Consider the following 18,198-nt stretch of genomic DNA (forward strand, 5'->3'; position numbering starts at 1 on the left):
AGTCTTCAGTGTATTTTAACATGGGTTTATATTTGAACCACATAAACAAAAAAACATGTTCAAAACATAAAATTAAATCAAAAGACAAAAATCAAGCCCAACAGACAAAGAGTTTTGTAAGAACTGGCATGGGGGCTGCCAAGCCCCCAGGAAGAGGAGGAGGAGGCGTAGGAGCACGTCAGGGTGGGGGGACACTTGGGCCCTCCTCACACCTCAGACACTCACCAGGGACTCTCCCAGCACGCAGGGCACCCTTACAGCCGTTTCTCTTCACCAAGACCCTAATCCAAGAGCCCAGGGCTATGGGTTCCTTGCTCCTGTGAGGAAGAGGCTGAGTGCGCAGGCTGTGGGCTCTGCCTACCCACTGAGTGACAATGTCAGGAGCCCCAACCTTACCCCTGTCCAGTCCCAGGCCTCCAGGCCCTCCCTGTGGGCAGCCCAGGACAGAGCCCCCAGCCCTCATGCTTGCCCACCTGATGACTGCTGTCCCTTTGCCCAGGTCATAGCGGAATTCCAGGTGCTGGTCATGCAGGGCCAGTGACACGAAGTCCCCTTTGCCATCGGTCTTTTGCCCATTGTACAGGAGCAAACCACTGGGTCCTCGGGCCAAGAACACCACCTCGAGGGCCATCTTCTCCCTGGGTCACGTGGGTCAGGGTGTCTCACTGCCCCTTCCCTGCAGGCTGCCTCGCCTCCTCTGCCTCACCTACCCTACTGACCCCAGGTCTCTTTCAAAGGTGTGCAAGCCTCTCAGCTCCAGGTAGGAAAAGCCATGGAAGTCCGCCAGGAAGGGCTGGGCACTACCATCCATCTCAGACACTGCCGAGAGAGGACAGGGCTCACTCAGGCCGTGTACCCCACTGTCCTGCCTAACTCGACGGAAACCCACAGGACCCAAACCCCAACTCTTCCTGGACCCGAAGACTGGGCCACAATTCAAACTGAACATTTGACCCTGACTTCTTGTTCCCTCCGGACAGCCTGGTGCCCCTACCTGTCTGGCAGAGCGTGCCTCTACGTCCTGCGGGGCACTCGCACTTGGCCCCGCCCTTGGGTAGCACGCGGCAGGGGGCTGCACCGTGGCAGGGGTTCGGCTGGCAGGGGCTCTTCTCTTCTGTACAGGTTGGGACTGGAGGGAGATGGAGATGAGTTCCAAGAAGGCAGGCCCCCTGACACCTGGTTCCTAGCCCTCACCCGGATCCCAGCCTGCCCTCGCCAAATCGGCCAGGTGGACACTGGCAGTGAAACATGTCATCTCCCAGGGCCTGGCATGGTGCCCCACCATAGGGGCTGGGCATGCAGGGGTGCTCTCCACACTCTCCCACACCGGAGCTGCGGGACACAACCCCCTGCCAGGGGCCCAGCTCCAGGCGCTGATTGTTGACATCCAGCAGGCGGATGCAGCCCTTCAGGCCCACACCAACGGAGGTCCGCTCAGGGCCCTGCCACAGGAAGGGGTCAGAGTAAGCTCAGGCAGAGGCCTCCTTCTCGCGGCCAGAGTCACAGGGTTACAGTTAGGGTCAGAAGTCAGAGCTGCTCCATCCCATCACCCTTTAGACAAAGCGGCCAGTCCCACAAAGAGGACCAACCAGAGGCTGGGGCCGAGGTTAAGGGTTAGGACTGGAGGTAACGGTCAGCCCAGGCCCTCCTCACTCTGGCACCAAAGGTAAGCCACCCAGATGAGACAGGGAAGGGCCAGGAGCCCCAGCTGAGCTCAGGGTCCTAGCCACACCCACACCATTCTTCTGATCCTATTTGCTATCCAATGGAGGTTGCTCTGGTGGAGTCCCAGGCAAGATCAAGGTCAGAGACCCAGTTTGATGCATGCTCCACCCTCTTGCTCACACATTAGCCTGGTCCTCTGGGACTCCGCCCACAAAGAGGTCGGTATCTAGGTTGAGGCCATCTGTGCCACTGGGGCTCTCGCCCAGAACTGGGGTCCCGCCATCCACAGACAGTGTGCCTTGGCGCCAATGCCGTGATAGTTCTAGGCGGTGCCACCGGCCTGGTTCCACAGGTACTGAGCTTGTCAGTATTGCTGGTCCAGAACCTGTGTCAAACCTGGAGACCCAAGCAGGTGCTTAGAGCACTGGCCTGGCTCCATCCACAGTCTGGTCAGGAACCACCCACAAATTCCTCCCTGGAAGGCCCTGGCCCCACCCACTGAGCATTAGCCCTGCCCACCCACCAGACAGTCAGGAGGCCCCACCCTCTCTGCCCCTGAGCTGAACGCGCCCACGGAGCAGCAGCGCCAGTGCCAGGAAGTCCTTGCCACGTGCGTTGCCATTGTATAGCAGCAGTCCCTGAGGCTACAGGGATCAGAATTCCAGCGCCAGGCGCAGCGTGTGATATGCAGGGAGGGTGGGGAAGGCCAGAAAGGAGGTATCCCCAAAGGCAGGAACAGAGACAGAGGGGCGTAGCACTGCAGGGGATAGGGAGGGTGAGCTGGAAGAGTACCCAGGACCCTGCCCCTACCACCTCCTGCTGGTGGCTTATCTCTGCCCTCCCTCCTTGCCCCCATCAGCCTCCCTGTCCTTCCAGAGAGGTGGACAGAAGCGCCTACCGTCCTCACAGAAGGTGCCTCCCCTGCCTGCCGGGCAGCTGCAGGTGAAGCCCCTGCCAGAGTCCTGGTTCTGGCAGGTCCCCCCATGCAGGCAGGGCTGAGAATCACAGGACCTTGGATGCTGCTTGGGACTGGGGAGCAAAGGCCGGTGTCCAGCCACATGGCCGGGAGCTGTGGTGGGGGGCCGGTGTGTGTGTTGGGGGGCCGTGGTCCTTCCAATGGGCCTGCTGGTGTGACTGGGGTGGACCCGAGGGGTCACGGAGGAAGGTGGTTTGCCCACAGTGGTAGCTCTGGCTGTGGCCACTGCAGCGGTGGCTCCTATGGTGGCTCCCATGAAGAATGCAGGAAACCAGTCTGTGGGGCAAGGAGTGGTCAGCGTCTGCAAGGAGCAGGGGGTGGGGCAGTGGAGGATGGGAACAGACAAGGAGGCCCGGCCTGGTGCTCACCAAAGTCCATGAACCGCACGTGCTCTTGCAGAGGCCTCCTCATCACCAGGGCCCGGGGCCTGGAGGCCTGTATCTGCCGAAGCATGGCCCGGCCCACGTCAGGTGCCCTGAAGGCTGTGGCTGGGGAAGAGGGGGTACTGAGCATGGCCTGGCCCTGTGCAGCCCCTACCCATCACCTCCTGGGAGAGACTTAGCGTGGGGATCTCACTGGGGTCAAAGTGCACATCCACAGTGGCACGGACTGATCTGCCAGGCCCCAGGTCCCGCAGGTGGACACTCCGGAAGTCCTTTGTGATGTCTGAGTTCCGGAAAAGGTCGTCCAGGGAGTGAGTGAGGATACTGGGCACCGCTCAAAGCACTGAAATTGGTCCCCTTACACTGTGGGGTTCCTGCCCTGTCCCCCTCTGGGTCTGACCTGGGGGGACGCCCCCACTTACAGTGCTCTCGATGCTCCTGGCTGTCTCCCCAAACAGCTCTGACTTGGGGTCGGCCATTTTGGGTGTGTAGAACAGCTCTTGCCCCTCGACCCCCTCCAGCTCCAGCACGCCCTGGTACGCCTTGGTGGCTGTGGGAGAAGGGGCGGTGAGGCCCTGCCTGGTACCGGCCTGGTGCAGGCCCCTGGAGCAAGCCACATAGGGTACAGGGGCAGGTGGATGTTAGTCAGATGGTCATGAGGTTAGTGACCAGGGCTGGCGTCAGTTACCAGGCAGACTCCTCAGAGCAGTTGCCCCAGGCTTGCTTGCAAGGAGAGAGACGGGTTAGCTACACGGTCCTGGGCACGCACAAGTGTTAGGGCTGAGACCACACATGTGCACATGGGTGCCGGATCCCCAAGAACTCATACACATTTGAGACCAAAGGCCATAAAACCTGGACCCACCTGCTGCCAGCGGGTAGGAGCAGCACCCATGGCTGCCCAGGCTGCTCCTCAAGCTCCACCTGCCCTGCCACCCACTCACCAGGACAGTTGGAGCCCTCTGCGTCCAGTGAAGGTGTCTTGCCATCCGAATAGCAGCCCAAAGGTGAGTTGTAGCAGGAGGCTCTCTCAATGGGTGGTCCAGGTGTCACCACACTGCTGTCCATGGAGAGTTCCAGTCCTAGGGATGCGAAGTCTGAGTCCAGCCACAGGTGGGAGCCTCTCTGGGTCATGCCCCAACAAGCCCCTGCTCACTCCCCAGGCCTGTCCTATGTCCCAGAGCACCTGCTCACTCCCCAGGCCTGTCCCATGTCCCTGAGCCCCTACTCACCTCCCAGGCCTGCCCCACACCCCAGAGCCCTGCTCACCCCAGGCCCATCCACGTCCCCGAGCCCCTGCTCACCCCAGGCCCAAACATGTCCCCGAGCCCCTGCTCACCCCAGGCCCACCCACGTCCCCGAGACCCTGCTCACCCCCAGAGCCCCACCACTGGCCTCCTGGTCCCCACTTAGTTCCTCATCGCCACTCCCATCAGTGCTGCCAGATTCTCCAAAGGCAGACACAGAGAGACTGGTTGCAGTGGAGGTTTCTATGAGGGGCATGGTCAGCGCGGGCCGAGCTGTGGTCTTGGGGAGGCTGGCTGTGGTCCGAGGTCGTAAGGTGGGTGGAGGGGTGGGCCGGCTCTGGGGCGTACTGCTGGGAGCCAGGGGGAGGGCACTGGGTGGAGGCAGCAGAGGCTCACTTGGCAAGTGCCCCGGGGCTGTCGTGGCCCTGGGGGTTGGGTGAGCGCCAGAAACAGCAGCCTCTGTAAGGAGAGGGAAGCTGGGGCTGGAGTCGGGGAGGGCAAGGCCCTCCTGTCAGTGCTGGGTGGTGGCTCCCAGACCCTACCCTGGCACGGGCCGAGGCTCGGGGTGAAGATGTCCACGCCCTGGTGGCAGGCGATGGTCTTCAGTTGGCACTCGCTGCCGTAGGTGATGCCATCTGATCCACAGACCTGAGGCGCAAGGCAAGGGCACTCAGGCGGTTCCCCCACCCACTGCCCTTCACACTCTCCACCCTCACCTTGCTCACCTTGGTGGCACTGGCCTCTGGGCATGTGAGGGCTGGGCAGATGCAGTGGGCAGAACCTGCCTCTTCCACACAGGAAGCGCCAAACTCACAGTGCATCTCCGCACAGGTCACCAGTGCTGAGGGATCTGGGGTGGACACAGAATCTCCACCAGCTCAGGCTGTCCCTCTGTACAGCAAACCCCAGGCCAGCCCAGATCTTGTCCTCACCTGCCTCACAGCCGGTGGGGCCCAGGGTGTGGCCATCAGGACACTGCCCACACTTGGGACCAGCAACGCCTGGCTTACAAGAGCACAGCCCAGTTATCTGCTCACAGTCATCCCGCACAGCGCCCCGGGGGTCACAGCTGCAAGCTGCGGGGAGGGGAGCCTGAGTCTGTACTTAGACAGTCTTCTCCACCTGCTGCAGAGCCTACCAGGTGCAGTGCAGGCCAGGGCCTGAGCACAGGGATGGGGGTGGACAGGCAGGAGGACTTGACTGGCAGCCAGCCCTGGGGCCCTGTCACTCACGAGTACAGCCACTCTGGCTGTCAGTGACAATGCCACGGAAGTTCCAGAAACCAGGCTCACATCGGTCGCACTTGAGGCCGCCCACGCCTGGCCGGCAAGAGCACTGGCCTGTGGCTGCGTCACAGGTGCCTCCGTAGGAGCCGTGCGGGTTGCACTGGCAAGTGCCTGCAAGGGAAGGGGAGGGACAGGGTCAGCACAGTCACACAGCTGTGCCAGGCCAGGGGTGAGGATACTCAGATACTCACTGGGGCAACTGGCCAGGCCCACACCCCGGGCAGCAGTGACATTATCCTGGCAGCATCCGTAGGGGGTCTGGGCACAGTGAGCAGGGGCTGCAGGCAGCAGTGGGGCCAAGGTGAGGCCTGCAGAGAGGGGTGTGGGGTCAGACTTGAGGCAGTGCTTATGCCCACCCCTCTGCCTCAACCTCCTCCACAACACCACTCAGCCTGACACCATGCCCCTCAGGTCTGGAATCTGAGGCTGAGGCCCTGGGTGAGGCCACCATAATCATACAAGGACATGCAAGTGCCACATGTAGGACCAAGCACACAGGAAACATACAGGTCCACATACACACAGAATACCCAAAGTCACGGACACAAACTTGTGTGTACACAGAGCTATGGACACACAGATAAGTGTAAAGGCAGCACACACACATGAAGACGGACACGCACTCACATTCCTTCAAACCATGCACATTTATTTACAACTGTACAGACACATCTGTGAACGTGCATGAGCATACCGTGAGCACTCGCGTGTGACATGTGGCATTTACAGACCACTGTCAGTTCCTGCACAGAAGAGCAAAAGGGCCCAGAAGGTGCCCTGTGGTTTTCTGCTGTCTCCTGCATAGAAGCCTGGCCTGACCTGCAGTAGGTAGTTGGCATACGCTTGCTTTTATGAGGCAGGATCTCACTGCATGGCTCAGGCTGGGCTTAAACTCACAATCCTCCTGCCCACCCTCCTGAGTGTGGTGCATACTTTGACAGACGGGCTTGTGTCCACAGTGCACGTATCAGTGCTTTTACTCAGAAGAACACACAAGACCTCAAGCCTACCACAGCACACATGGATGCCCACGTGCCTAAACCAGTGCAGTCATACACCTTTGAATATGCACACACAGAAGTGCAGAGGCTGCTGCACAAGCCTACAAGAATGTGCCCCGGCCGACTCACCATGGCAGGGTCCCTGAGCTGCGACGTACAACTCTCCTTGAGACTCGAACCCGGCCCTCTTCAGGTCACACTCACTGCCATAGGTGACCCCATCTGAGACGCACACCTGGAGGGGTGGGGTCAGCGTGGGCAGCCTTGGCCCCTTCCTCACTGCCCCCCTACAGATGGGGGAGGTGGGGGCTCACCGGTCTCCTGAGAACACCCTGGCAGCTGAAATCGCAGACGCATGGTCCATCCTCTGAGTCCTCATCCCACACCCCGCCACGCTGCCAGCAGAGTTCCTGCTCACACTCGCTGTCCTCCCCAGAGCCGGAGCCTCCTGAGCCACACTCAGCTGTGGGGAAGAAGGGCAGTTCACCCACAGGTTCTCCCCTGAGGCTGGTGCCCCACAGCTCAGGCAGCTGCCCAAGCCTACCCTGTTCACAGGGCCCTGCCCGGGCTTCCTCAAGCTGTATCTGCTGCTGGCAGGCAGCCTCCCGTAGCTCACACGCACTGCGGTAGGTGACACCATCGCTGCCACACACGGGGCCAGGCGGGGGCGCTCACAACGAGGACACACAGACTGCCCGGCTGAGCACACAGCCCCAAAGGCACACACTGTGTCTCCACAGGTCTCTGAAACATATGGAGCCAGCAGGGGTCAGCAGATCCAGCCGGAGAGTGGTGGGACCCACTCTCGACAGTGTCCAGCTGATGCCACATGCAGGCTTATCTGGTGCGTGCAGGCGTGGACATGCAGCTAACACTCGCTGGCATACGTGTGCCCATCAGAACCACACACGGGTTGGGCTGAGGCCACACACTCAGAGGGGCACACACAGCGCCCGGTCTTGGCCTCGCCCAGGGCTCCAAAACGGCACTGCCCGCATCGGTCTGGGGAGGGGGCTCTGTCACCACTGTGTCAGGAAGGCCATACCCCCCAGGCCTGCTTGTCCACTACTGACCACAGGGTCCTCTGCGGGCCACCCGGATATCCCGCCCAAGGGCACAGGCCATGGCCTCCAGCTCGCAGGTGCTGCCATAGGTGACGCCGTCACTGCCGCACACGGGATCGTAGGCGCCTGCACACGCCTGCTGGCACTCGCACGCAGCCTCCCCGTTCTTCACCGCGCACGTCGCCCCGAATGCGCACTGCACCCCACGGCACGGGGACAGAGCCTGGTCTGGGAAGGACAGGGCACTCAGCCCACCTGCTACCCCCCATACTGGGCAGAGCCCCCAGCCCCACGCAGCAGGTCCTCTCCCAGGGTGGGGTGGTCAAGGAAGAGCTAGATGTGCAGGACATAGCAAAGAAAGGGACAGACACACGACAGAGGCAGATGGGGACACAGGAGCCTCCTGACTGCCCACAGCAGGCCACTGACCCCGACCACCAGCAGCCCTGGGACACCCATGCATGTGGGGGCTCTCTCCAGGCTAAGAGGAGTCTGCACCCCAGAGTCACACCCAGGGCTGCACGGGGAGGAGGTGTCTGTCCACTTGCTCTGAGAACCACAAGACCAGGCAGTAGCGAGCCACCCTCCCCAGCCACACAAGGGGCAGACCTCGGGCTGTGGGCTCCTGGTGGGCAGGCGCGGCACCTCATCCTGCCAGCAGGTCAGGCTGGAAGACACAAGAGGAGGAGACAAGAGGGAAGGACTGAGGAGAAGACAGATGCAGAAAGACAGACCAGAGAGATGGACAGAGGATTGACCCACATGGTTACAGGGTCACTGCAGCCCTGGTCCCCATGGGACATGCTGGCCACTTCCCAGCTCCCTCCACCCTCCAATGGCTCCTTGAAATCAACTGAGATCCTGCCTCTGAAGGGGCTGGTGACAGTCATGTCCCAAGAGTGAGGGACCCCGCCGCTGTATCCACTTCCTGCCCACCCAAGCAATCTGTACCCTCAGGCAGAACAGAGATGGATGGGCAGACAGACTAGAGGACCTGCAGCCTGGACTTGCACGGCCAAGTGCAGGCCCATCTCTGACCACCTCCCCACGTATCCAGGCACCCTCTCGCAGCCTCTACCCTCCACACCCTGCACCCTCCCAGGGGACCCACCCTGGCCCAATACCCTGGGAGGTGGGTGCCAAGGAATGAAGATGGCATGTGATGGTGGGCAAGGACTGATGGCGGGGACCACAGGGTGCTCACCACACGGGCCCTGGTGCCTGGGAGGGATGGCTCACTGCTGCCGGCACTCAGCCTGCTGGCGCCAACAGTCGTTGTCATACGTGTGCCCATCCTGGGCACACACCGGTCTGTAGGCTCCATCACAGGTGACACGGTCGCAGGAGCAGCAGGGTCGGCCACGGCGGGACAGGCAAATGGCACTGAACTGGCAGGTCCCAGAGCACTGGTCTGAGGGTGGGCAAGGAGATCAGAGAGGCCAGAACCACACCAGCACCTCCACAGCAGGGACCCGACAGACACAAAGGCAGGGGGCACACTGTGTGCAGGGGAAGCAGCCCACCTCCAGGCTGGCACTGGCCAGAGCGCACTTTCTGGAGGAGCAGACCGCAGATAGCCCCTGAGCGGCCCATGATGCAGTCGTTTGCATAGGTGACCCCATCATCCCCACACACAGGCAAATGCCAGGGAGGGCAGGTCTCTGGGCGCAGGAGCATCTCTGGACGGCGAGTGTGTGGGTTCACACGGCAGACGCGGTTCGTGTCAGCATGGGCTCCCTGGCAGGGGTCTGGGGGCGGACAGGCAGGAGTCAGGGTTATTGCCTGCATGCCCAAGGAGAGGAGCCCCACATGGGGCGGACACTCACCACAGGGGCCGTCGAACTTCCTAAAGATGTTCTCCTGGCGTGCACATGCCTGGCGCAGCAGCTGGCATTCATCGGGGTAGTCCATACCATCACTGCCACACACGGTGCGCTCCGGGGCCCCGCGGCAGGTCGTGGGACACAGGCAGGAGGCGGTCTGCCCATTGGCGGAGGGTGCTCAGGTACTGCCGAAGCTGCAGGTCACATTGGAGCAGGGGTCCCGGGAGCCTGTGGATGGCAGGGTGGGGTCACCCTGGCTGTCTGTCCACCTCCAACACCTGGCCCACCCCCCCGCCCACGCTGGGCACACTCCCTTACCACAGGGTCCGCGGCAGAGCAGGTGGATTCGCCGCTGCAGGCGGCACTGTGCACGCTGCAGCTCGCACTTGTTGCTATAGGTGGAGGCATCTGAGCCGCACACTGGCGCCACAACAGCAGGACAGGCACTCTTCTTGCACACGCAGGAGGCCTGGCCTGGATCCTCTGCACTGGGCTCACAGACCGCGCCAAAGCCACACAGCATTCCCCTGCAAACTGAGGTCGGGCACAGGGAGGGGTTGTTGAAGCCAGGTCCCAGGGCTGGGCACTGCTGCAACCCTCACAGGCACATCCACACCCGGGTGTGCAAGCATGTTCAAGCCCACGCATGGCCACAAGTGTCACGGACACTCTATTGTGCATGTTCACCCAGGGACCTTTCCTCACTGGAGAACACTCTCTATACCCTCTACCAGGGGAGAGGGGCCTCCTGTCCCCACAACAGGACAAGCCACCCACTCCCATCCCACCTCAGCAGATTCCCCAACACACAACAGGAGAGGACCCCAGGCCAAGTCCGAAGCAAGCAGTCAGGCCCCGCTCTGCCCAAAGCCCTCTCCCACATCAGCCCCAGAATCCATCTGGTTACCCCCACGCAGGCCAGGCTCATCCCAACTCAGGCCGTAAGTTTCTGGGGCCTCATCTGGGAGTGCCTGGGTGTTCCCCATGCCTGACCCGGCCTCTTGCCAGCTCCTAGCCTTCTCCCACAGCCCCTCCCAGGGCAGCTGCTCTGCAGAGCCTCACACAGCTGTTGGCACAGCTGGACCTGTCATCGGAGTCTGCCATTTCAGCCCTTAGTTCTGCAGACAGCAGGGTGCAGCACACGCCCCATCACCATTAGGCCTCCACTGCGTCCCACCGTGTGGGCACAGGGAAAGGCTGGTCCTCTGTCACAGTGTACAAACGAAGAGAGCATGGGGAAACTGAAACCCAGAGTCATTAGGGATAGCCCCAAGTAGCCACCCTGAGCCCAGCACTGGGACTGGGGATAGGTTGGCTCCTTAGGTCAGTGTACCCATGGGGGAGGTGGGTCCATTAGGGGTTGCAGCTGCCTGGATCTAATAAATGTTTAATCTGGCTCAATTATCATTAATAAGTCATGGTGTCAGGGCTCCCATCAACTCCCGCAGGTGGTGGAAATGTAGCAGAAGACCCCTCCCCATCTCCTAGGAGAGGTGCATAGCCCAGGAGCTAGAGCCAGCTGTTACCATTCCAACAGCCCACCCCAGGCTTCCACCTGCCTGACCCAACCCTGGAAAGCTGAAAAAACAGAGGCCACAGCCTGCCTCCCCTGCCCCCACCCATGTTCCCATTCCCCCCACCTCACTATGCCTCAGTGTCCCTTTCTGTGAATGGGACAGTAGGACCTGCTTCCAAATGACTGCAAAGCTCAAGAGGCACCGGGCACAAGCACCAAGTGGAGAATGAGCTACACCTATAATAATGGATGGTCACCACCACTGGCCTCCTCTCTGTCCTGGCTCAATCTGGCTCAATCTATGTCTGCCAGTGTCCCCTCTTCATGCCAGGATGTAAGCTCCCTCCATTTCCCCTTCTCTCTCCTAGTGGCACATCCCTCTTTCTTGCCCAGGTTCCTTGTGACTCCCAAGCCAAGTCCAATAGGCCCATGCTAATGCCCAGCGGTGCTCTTGGGCTTCAGCTGGACCTGCTGATCAAGGTCTCCAGGGTTGAACCCCAGGGTCAAGGGCCCAGTCACCTCCCTGCCCCTGGGCTCCTTAGCTTCTGCTATCTGTGCCCTGGGCTTTCCCTCTCTCTGCACCAGGTCACCTGAGCCACCAGCTCTCTCCCAAGGTCCTGACCCCACAGCAGGGAAGAGCTGTTCTTGGGGAGCAGCACACTCCTCCCCACCACAACCTGGTTCTCACTCCACAGTCCATCAATGTTTCCACTATAAAGCCACAGTTAAGAGCACACCATGCTGGTCCCTACTTTTGTCCCCTGCCAGGACAAAGTAACTTCTCTTTTTCCTTGGTTTAAGGTACTGGGGATGGAACCCAGAGATACTTAGGCATTTTCACATTTCTTATTTTTGAGACAGTCTTGGTGAGCTGCCCAGGCTAGCCTTGAACTTGTGACCCTACCAAACTCCCCATAGCAGCTGGATCACATATGTGACCACCAGCTGGTCAGAGCAAAGTAACTTCTCAAGTTAATTCAGTAATCCCCACTTTCAGGATGGGCCCCACTTTGTCCCATGCTTAGGCTGGGAGAGGGGCTGCTCCCTGGTCCCCTGTTGGTACCTATAGCAGGACTGCCCCTTTATGTGTCTCCCTGGCCCATGGGACCAGGAGATCGGGAGGGCTGAAGATAAGTTTCTTGATTGAACTTTCTTGAATCATACACACAAAGACGACCCACCCCCCCACAGGCCCACCAGCAAGCACACACACAGGCACACCTATGCATAGGTGCAGGCAGGGCCTGCCACAGCAGCCAGGCCCTCCTAGACGACCCACCCCTCCACAGGCTCACCAGCAAGCACACACACAGCAGTCAGGCCCTCCTAGACGACCCACCCCCCCAGAGGCCCACCAGCAAGCACACACATAGGCACACCTGCGCACAGGTGCAGGCAGGGCCTGCCACAGCAGCCAGGCCCTCCTAGGCATACTCCTTCACACACATAATGCCCCTCCTCAAGCCCACTCAGCAGAAGAGGAAACTGAGGGCAGGGTCTCCTGAAAGTCACTACTAAGGAATGGAAGAGCTGGACTCAAGACACACCTGCTGCCCGTGACCCCTCATAAATTTAGGTGACATGGTTCCCTAGTGGGTCACCTCTGGGGGCCCCACCATGCATGCCCTGCTCTGTCCCCAATGGAAGCCTCTCCCTTGCCACTGAGCATCCCACCGGAGCACCCTCTCGCTGCAGTGCGGAGGTGGAGGGACTTTTTATAGCCACAGATGCCGCTGATATATTTAAATCTCCTCCTGGTCTAGGGTGGGTTGGGGGATGGAACCACCGCCCAGAGCCCTGCTTGTGGCCACATGTGTGTCCTGATGGCTAGGGTGTGCACAGGGACTCAAGTGGGCAGCTGCGGGGAGGGTGGGTTAAATCGAGGGACTCAGGAGAGAGGCTGTAGACACTCAGGGCTCAGCCCCAGCCCAGTGCAGATTGGCTTCCTCCTTAGTCACCCCACTGGAGGACATGGACCCCTTCCTGGAAGATGTGGGACCTGTCTGGGTCACAGCCTCCTGCCCCAGGCCAGAAGGGGGACAGTGGTCTGAGACAAATGGGATGTACCCACATCCACTTACCCCATCAACCACTGGTCCCCTCATTACATGCAAATACCAAGGGTCACATACCATGAAGGGGTGCTGCATTGCTCTGACCCCAAGGCTCCTGTGTCTCAGGAGAAGGACTGCAATCTCCCAAAAAGAGATACCTCAGAGGCCACAGACTCCCCTCCCACAGCCCAGGTGGGGCTCAGACCTCTGAGGGGCCTTCAGGTCTGGTGGGAGCAGTGTGAGGAGGGGCATTGCTGTCAGAGACATGGGTTGCCCAGCAGAGCCCAGGTCCAGGATGTGTGTCCCCACAGCCACTATCACCCATTCCTACTGCCCCACCCTAAATGCTGCCCAGCCCAGGGACTCTGGTACATTTGAAAATACGCTTGTGATACCAGCTACTTGGGAGGCTGAGGCAGGAGGATTGCAAGTTCAAAGCCAGTCTCAGAAATTTAGTGAGACCCTGTCTCAAAATAAAAAGTAAAAAGAGGGTGGAGCAAGGGCTGGAACTCAGTGGTAGGGCCTTGGGTTTGATCCCCAGCATCACAAGAAAAAAAAAAGGCAGTCAATAATCCTGCAGCTTCCAGGAATAAAGAACAGCTGGTCACAGGTGACCCCTGCCCAGATGGCCACTGAAGGACAGCAGAGCCCCTTCATCCTGTACCCATGAATCCAGCTCCTGCTTCTGGGTGCCCCATGATTCAGTAAGCAGCCCTGACTAATGCAACCCAGGGGTGCATCCTGACAAGAAGGCCCAGGGCCATGCCCCCACCCCAGGCCACCCAGGGCTCTCTCAGGTTGTCCTCCCCACCCATGTCCTGCCTATGTCAGACAGCTCTAGACATGTGACTCTGTGACACTGGACAGGCATCCGCCTGACAGAGAACCCAGTGATGGGGCAGGACGGAGAGCTCCCACCTGCCTGCTGAGGATGCAGGAAGGGTGAACAGACCATGGCGACCCCTTGGTCCTTGTCCTCTGCAGCAATAGAGCCTTCTTTTCCCCTCTGACATTAACCTAATTACAGAGGCCCCTGCTCCAGCAGCCTTGTGGGAGGACATCCCAACCCATAGGGATGTCAAGAAGGCTAGCCCACCCCTCCATCACTTGCATCCTCCCAGAGACAGATGCCAGCCTTTCTGACTCCTCATGTCATGCTGAGACACCCCCCTACCCCCAGCCCAGTTTCCCCTCTGCCTGGCCCAGCCCTTCCTGAAAATGGAGAAGGGAGGACAAAGGAGAGGAATCCCCCCACAACCAGCCCACTCCACTGCCCACCCCCACCCTGCCCACACCACCTGCCAGCATCTCACTTCTTATGGTTCCTCCCAATCTTGAGGCCCAGGGAAACCAGAGTCCTGCCTGAGCACTGCCAGGAGCTGAGACCCCCGGCTTACCCTCAGTGGATGCCCCAGGAGGAACCCAGGCTGCCTTGCCCAGCCTCCCGTCTCCAGACACCTGGGACCCCTGGAATACACACCCTAGAATGAACCCACCCTAGGAGTGCCCACTTGCTACCCCAAGCTGTGCCTTCCACCCAGGCTGCCCACTCACCGTCAGGAGGCATGGGAGGTGCTGGTGTGAAGTGGGTCCCAGGTTTGTCTGGAATAAAACAAATCTCCAAGTTAGGGCCCTCTGAGCAAGGCCTTCCAGAGACCACCACTCCCACTCTGCCCTTCCCCCATAGGCTGGCTTAGACTCTGGAGAAGAGGGCAGGGGACCTTATTTTCCTCTGCCCTTCTAGCTGCATGCATGGTCAGGGCTTTACACCCATCACCTGCCAATGGGTCCCCAGTAAAGTCACCAGATTTACCAGATAAGTCCAACCCCCCCCCATTCCTAGTGCAACTGCCCCTTTCTTACTCCCACAGGAAGTTGTTTCTGCCCCATCAAGATGGGGGTCAGCTGGCCAGGAGCCCAAGGACAGGTCTCAAGAGGTCCAGAGCAATCCATTCCATCCCCAGAAGAATGTGTGGCCCATTCAAGCTAGTTGTGGCCCTTGGCCTGGCTGTGACCCTGCCTGCCCTGTACCCTTGCCAGCAGGGAAGCAGGACTTGGCCAGCACAAGCTGGGCCACTTGGGCCCCGCCCAGCCGCCACGTACAATTGTTGAGGAAGAGCAGCACCGCGAAGCCCAGCGTAGAGGTGGCCAGCAGGATCAGACAGACGTTGCAGGGGATCATGAAGTACTGCACCACCAGCGAGGCGCCAGGCTGCTGGGGGGGGGGGGCGCTCCAGCGGCAACGGAGGCATGGCCTGGGGCTTGGCCTCTCTCTTGGGGAGTGGGGGTCCTCACGGAGCGCCCTTAGGCCTCTTCGGGGCTACTGCCCCCATTCTAGGACCCCTGGGGCAGTGGACAGCTGCTGCGCTCTCAAAGTTCAGCCCCATTCACCGCCTGGGGCACGCCCGGCCCTTCCCGGCCCTCCAGGCGAATAATCCAGGAGCAGAAATCGCGAATGCGGGCTCAGAAGCAGGAAAAGGAGGATGGAAGAAGGCCAGGGCCACCCCTGCTGCCGCAACCCTTCCGCCCGCCAGCCGGCGCTGTCCGCCCAGCGGGAGCAGCAGCCGGAGAGACAGAGGCCGGCGGGACCGTGGGCGGGGCCTGCTGCTCGCGCCTGGCAGAGGAGGGAGCGCGATGGCAGCAGCGGGAGGAGCGACAGCATCGGAAAGAATAAAGAGCCGGCCGCAGAGGCGCTTACCCGCCTCCAGCAACAGCGGCTGCCCTTACCCTCACGAGGCTGGGGCGGTGAGTGAGGGGCCAGGGGCGCTGCGGAGGGAGGGCGGGCAGCAGAGACAAAGGAAGATGCCTCGGGGAACCCCGGCGTCCTGGGGAGTCGCAGCTCAGAGCAGAGGATGTGCGGATGAGGGCCCACGCGAGTCACAAGAGATGGAGGGGCAGCGCTGATGTGGGGTTAGGGCATAGACAGGGGCAGGGTGGTGCTAAAAAGGGGATGGGGCCTAGGGAGGGGTTGGCCAGGGGCAGGAGGTAGGGGCTGAGGCCAGGGGAGGGGCCAAAGGAGAGGCTGAAAAAGAACTGAGGCGGGCCAGGTGCTGGCGTGGTGGCTGGAGAGGAGGCCGGTGCTGGCCCGGGGATGGGGAGCGAGAAAGATGAGAACCGGAACCTCACTGGGGCAAGGGTGATAGGAGCTGGGGCTGAGTCGCAGGCAGAGGCTGGGCTGGTGCCCTGCGGGGCGGGGCGGGGCAGTAAGGTTTAACATACCTATAGGGGGCTTGGCCCTGCACATACGACCCGGTTCTAGGGTTCTGGGATTCGTTTGTGTGTGCCTGAAAATATGTCTGTTCTGATGTCTCCACCCTGATGTGTGTGGGCAAGGGTCCCCAGGTAGGGTGCAAGGTGGAAGGAGTGTTGGTGTAAAGTGCCGTGCCCAGAATTTGCTTTGCCCACTTCTCCCCTAGGAATTGGAAGCAAACACCTCAAATCATCAGTGCAACCTTAACTCCCTTCGGTGCAAAGAGAAAAAAATGCAAATGAGCCCCAAGCAAATAAGCCATATGCAAAAAGGGAGGCCCCCCAGCGGCCTCCCTTGGAACTCCCAACCGGAGAGGAAGGCAGCCAGTCTGGAATCCCCGATCCATGATAGGGCATCTACACACGGGCCCCAACTTCTGCTCCCTCCAAACTTGGGGGCACCATGGGTTGGAGAGGTCCCATAGCCTGGACCCCCACGCCATCCTGACTAGCCACGTCTGTCCTCCTGAGGCCAAGGTGACCACCTCCCTGGCTAACACCTTCACTACCCTGGACAGATCTCTGAGCACCCATGCCCCGACCCTTCACTGGTCCTGCTCACACCCCACCCCACAAGCTTCCACTAGTGCCATGTCCTTTCAGCACTAGGGTTCTCCTCCTCTAGGCCAGGTTGTGCACCCTGCCAGAACCTGGTGCTCACTCCCCATAGCACCACCCAGGGGTACCCACATGCTCTGCTGTCAGCTCTATATGCCCTCAGAAGGTCTCCCTTCCAGCCAAACTTCTGCTGCCACAGTTACCAGTGCCACCTTGTGGTCACTTGAGCTCATGTCAGTCCACCTTGGGAAAAAAGCACTGATCACACCCACCTCCCCGTAGTCCCTGGTCTGTCTGTGGGGCTTTTTCTGCCCAGTCCTTGAATGAGTCCTTCCCAGGCCCAGAAATGGCCCCACCCCCACATGGCCTCCATCCCACAGGTAGCCTGCTGGAGCCCCCAACCTGCCGACTGCCTCCTGGTACTCGCACTCCACCCTGTCCCTCTGCTCCTACTCCTTCCACTGCCACAACCCACTTGGGAGTCACCCCTGCCCATCACCTGTGTTAGGGACCTTCCCATCTCTTGTGGCCCTGAAACCCATTGTTCTAATGAAACTTTGCAAGAAGTCTCAGTCCCTGGCCACCTTCACTTCTGCTCTGGGGAGCTCCTGCCCCAAACACCTCTGGACCCCTCACACTGTCCATGACACACTAAAAAGTGTCCAGGCGGTGCTGGCAACTTCCTGCCCAGGGCAGGGTCTGACTCCTAGAGCCAAAAAGCCGATGGAAGACTTGGTGTGGGGCCTGGCTCCCCACCACACCACTTGCAGCCTCCTCATGCAGTTTCAAGCTGTGCCACATCCTCCCTGTCCCTCTCAGAAGACATAGGGAGCTTCACAGCAAGATGTCCCTGCTGGGCCTAGGCCAGTCACCAAGGGTTGGCCTTCTGTGGTTCCTCTTGCCAACTCCAGGTGAGGCCAGGAGGTGTCTGGGTCAAGCCTGTGCCCTTTACCTGTCCCCAAACAGGTACTCACCACCCTGAACAACCTGCTATTCAGGGTGGTGAGTAAGTGAAAATTAAGGGACAGAGGCACAGAGGGCTAGCACACAGAATAGCGACACTCCAGAAGCCTGCAGTTCTTGACCCCACCCCTTACTTCTCAGCTGGCCCCACCCTATCACAAACGAGCCCTAACCAGCCAGTCTGCGTCCCTGGCAGGGCTCAGAGTCCCAGGCACAGCCTCAGGGAGGCTATGTTGTAGCAGTTTCTAACAGCCCAGACAGTAGTGTGGCCTCTGGGGTGACATCTGCACACAGCCCAGGGACAGAAAGAGGGCTTTTCCACAGATTCAGAGGAAGAGCCCCAGACAGAGGCAACTGTCAAGGCCCAGGATGGGAACTAGCTCAAGAAGCTGCAGGAGAGCAGGAGGCCAGTG

At 60.3% G+C, this 18,198-nt stretch overlaps 1 protein-coding gene across 1 annotated transcript; it reads right to left on the bottom strand.

The window, feature by feature from the left end:
• Positions 1-357: 357 nt before the first annotated feature.
• Positions 358-15,402, bottom strand: LOC143640079 (agrin-like). The gene is made up of 29 exons (XM_077108022.1): positions 15,340-15,402; positions 15,047-15,230; positions 9,764-9,979; positions 9,651-9,673; positions 9,449-9,602; positions 9,146-9,370; positions 8,862-9,033; positions 8,232-8,289; positions 7,632-7,818; positions 7,103-7,228; positions 6,873-7,021; positions 6,688-6,793; positions 5,749-5,865; positions 5,504-5,668; positions 5,204-5,347; positions 4,988-5,121; positions 4,814-4,919; positions 4,413-4,730; positions 3,969-4,106; positions 3,425-3,574; positions 3,179-3,307; positions 3,010-3,129; positions 2,788-2,917; positions 1,848-2,061; positions 1,283-1,442; positions 995-1,129; positions 720-819; positions 474-638; positions 358-364 (listed from the first exon to the last, which is right to left on the bottom strand). The coding sequence occupies exons 1-29, from the start codon at positions 15,400-15,402 to the stop codon at positions 358-360; spliced, it is 4,095 nt and encodes a 1,364-aa protein (XP_076964137.1).
• Positions 15,403-18,198: the final 2,796 nt, after the last annotated feature.

Source organism: Callospermophilus lateralis, unplaced genomic scaffold (assembly GCF_048772815.1).
Source record: "Callospermophilus lateralis isolate mCalLat2 unplaced genomic scaffold, mCalLat2.hap1 Scaffold_112, whole genome shotgun sequence".
Lineage (NCBI taxonomy): Eukaryota > Metazoa > Chordata > Mammalia > Rodentia > Sciuridae > Callospermophilus > Callospermophilus lateralis.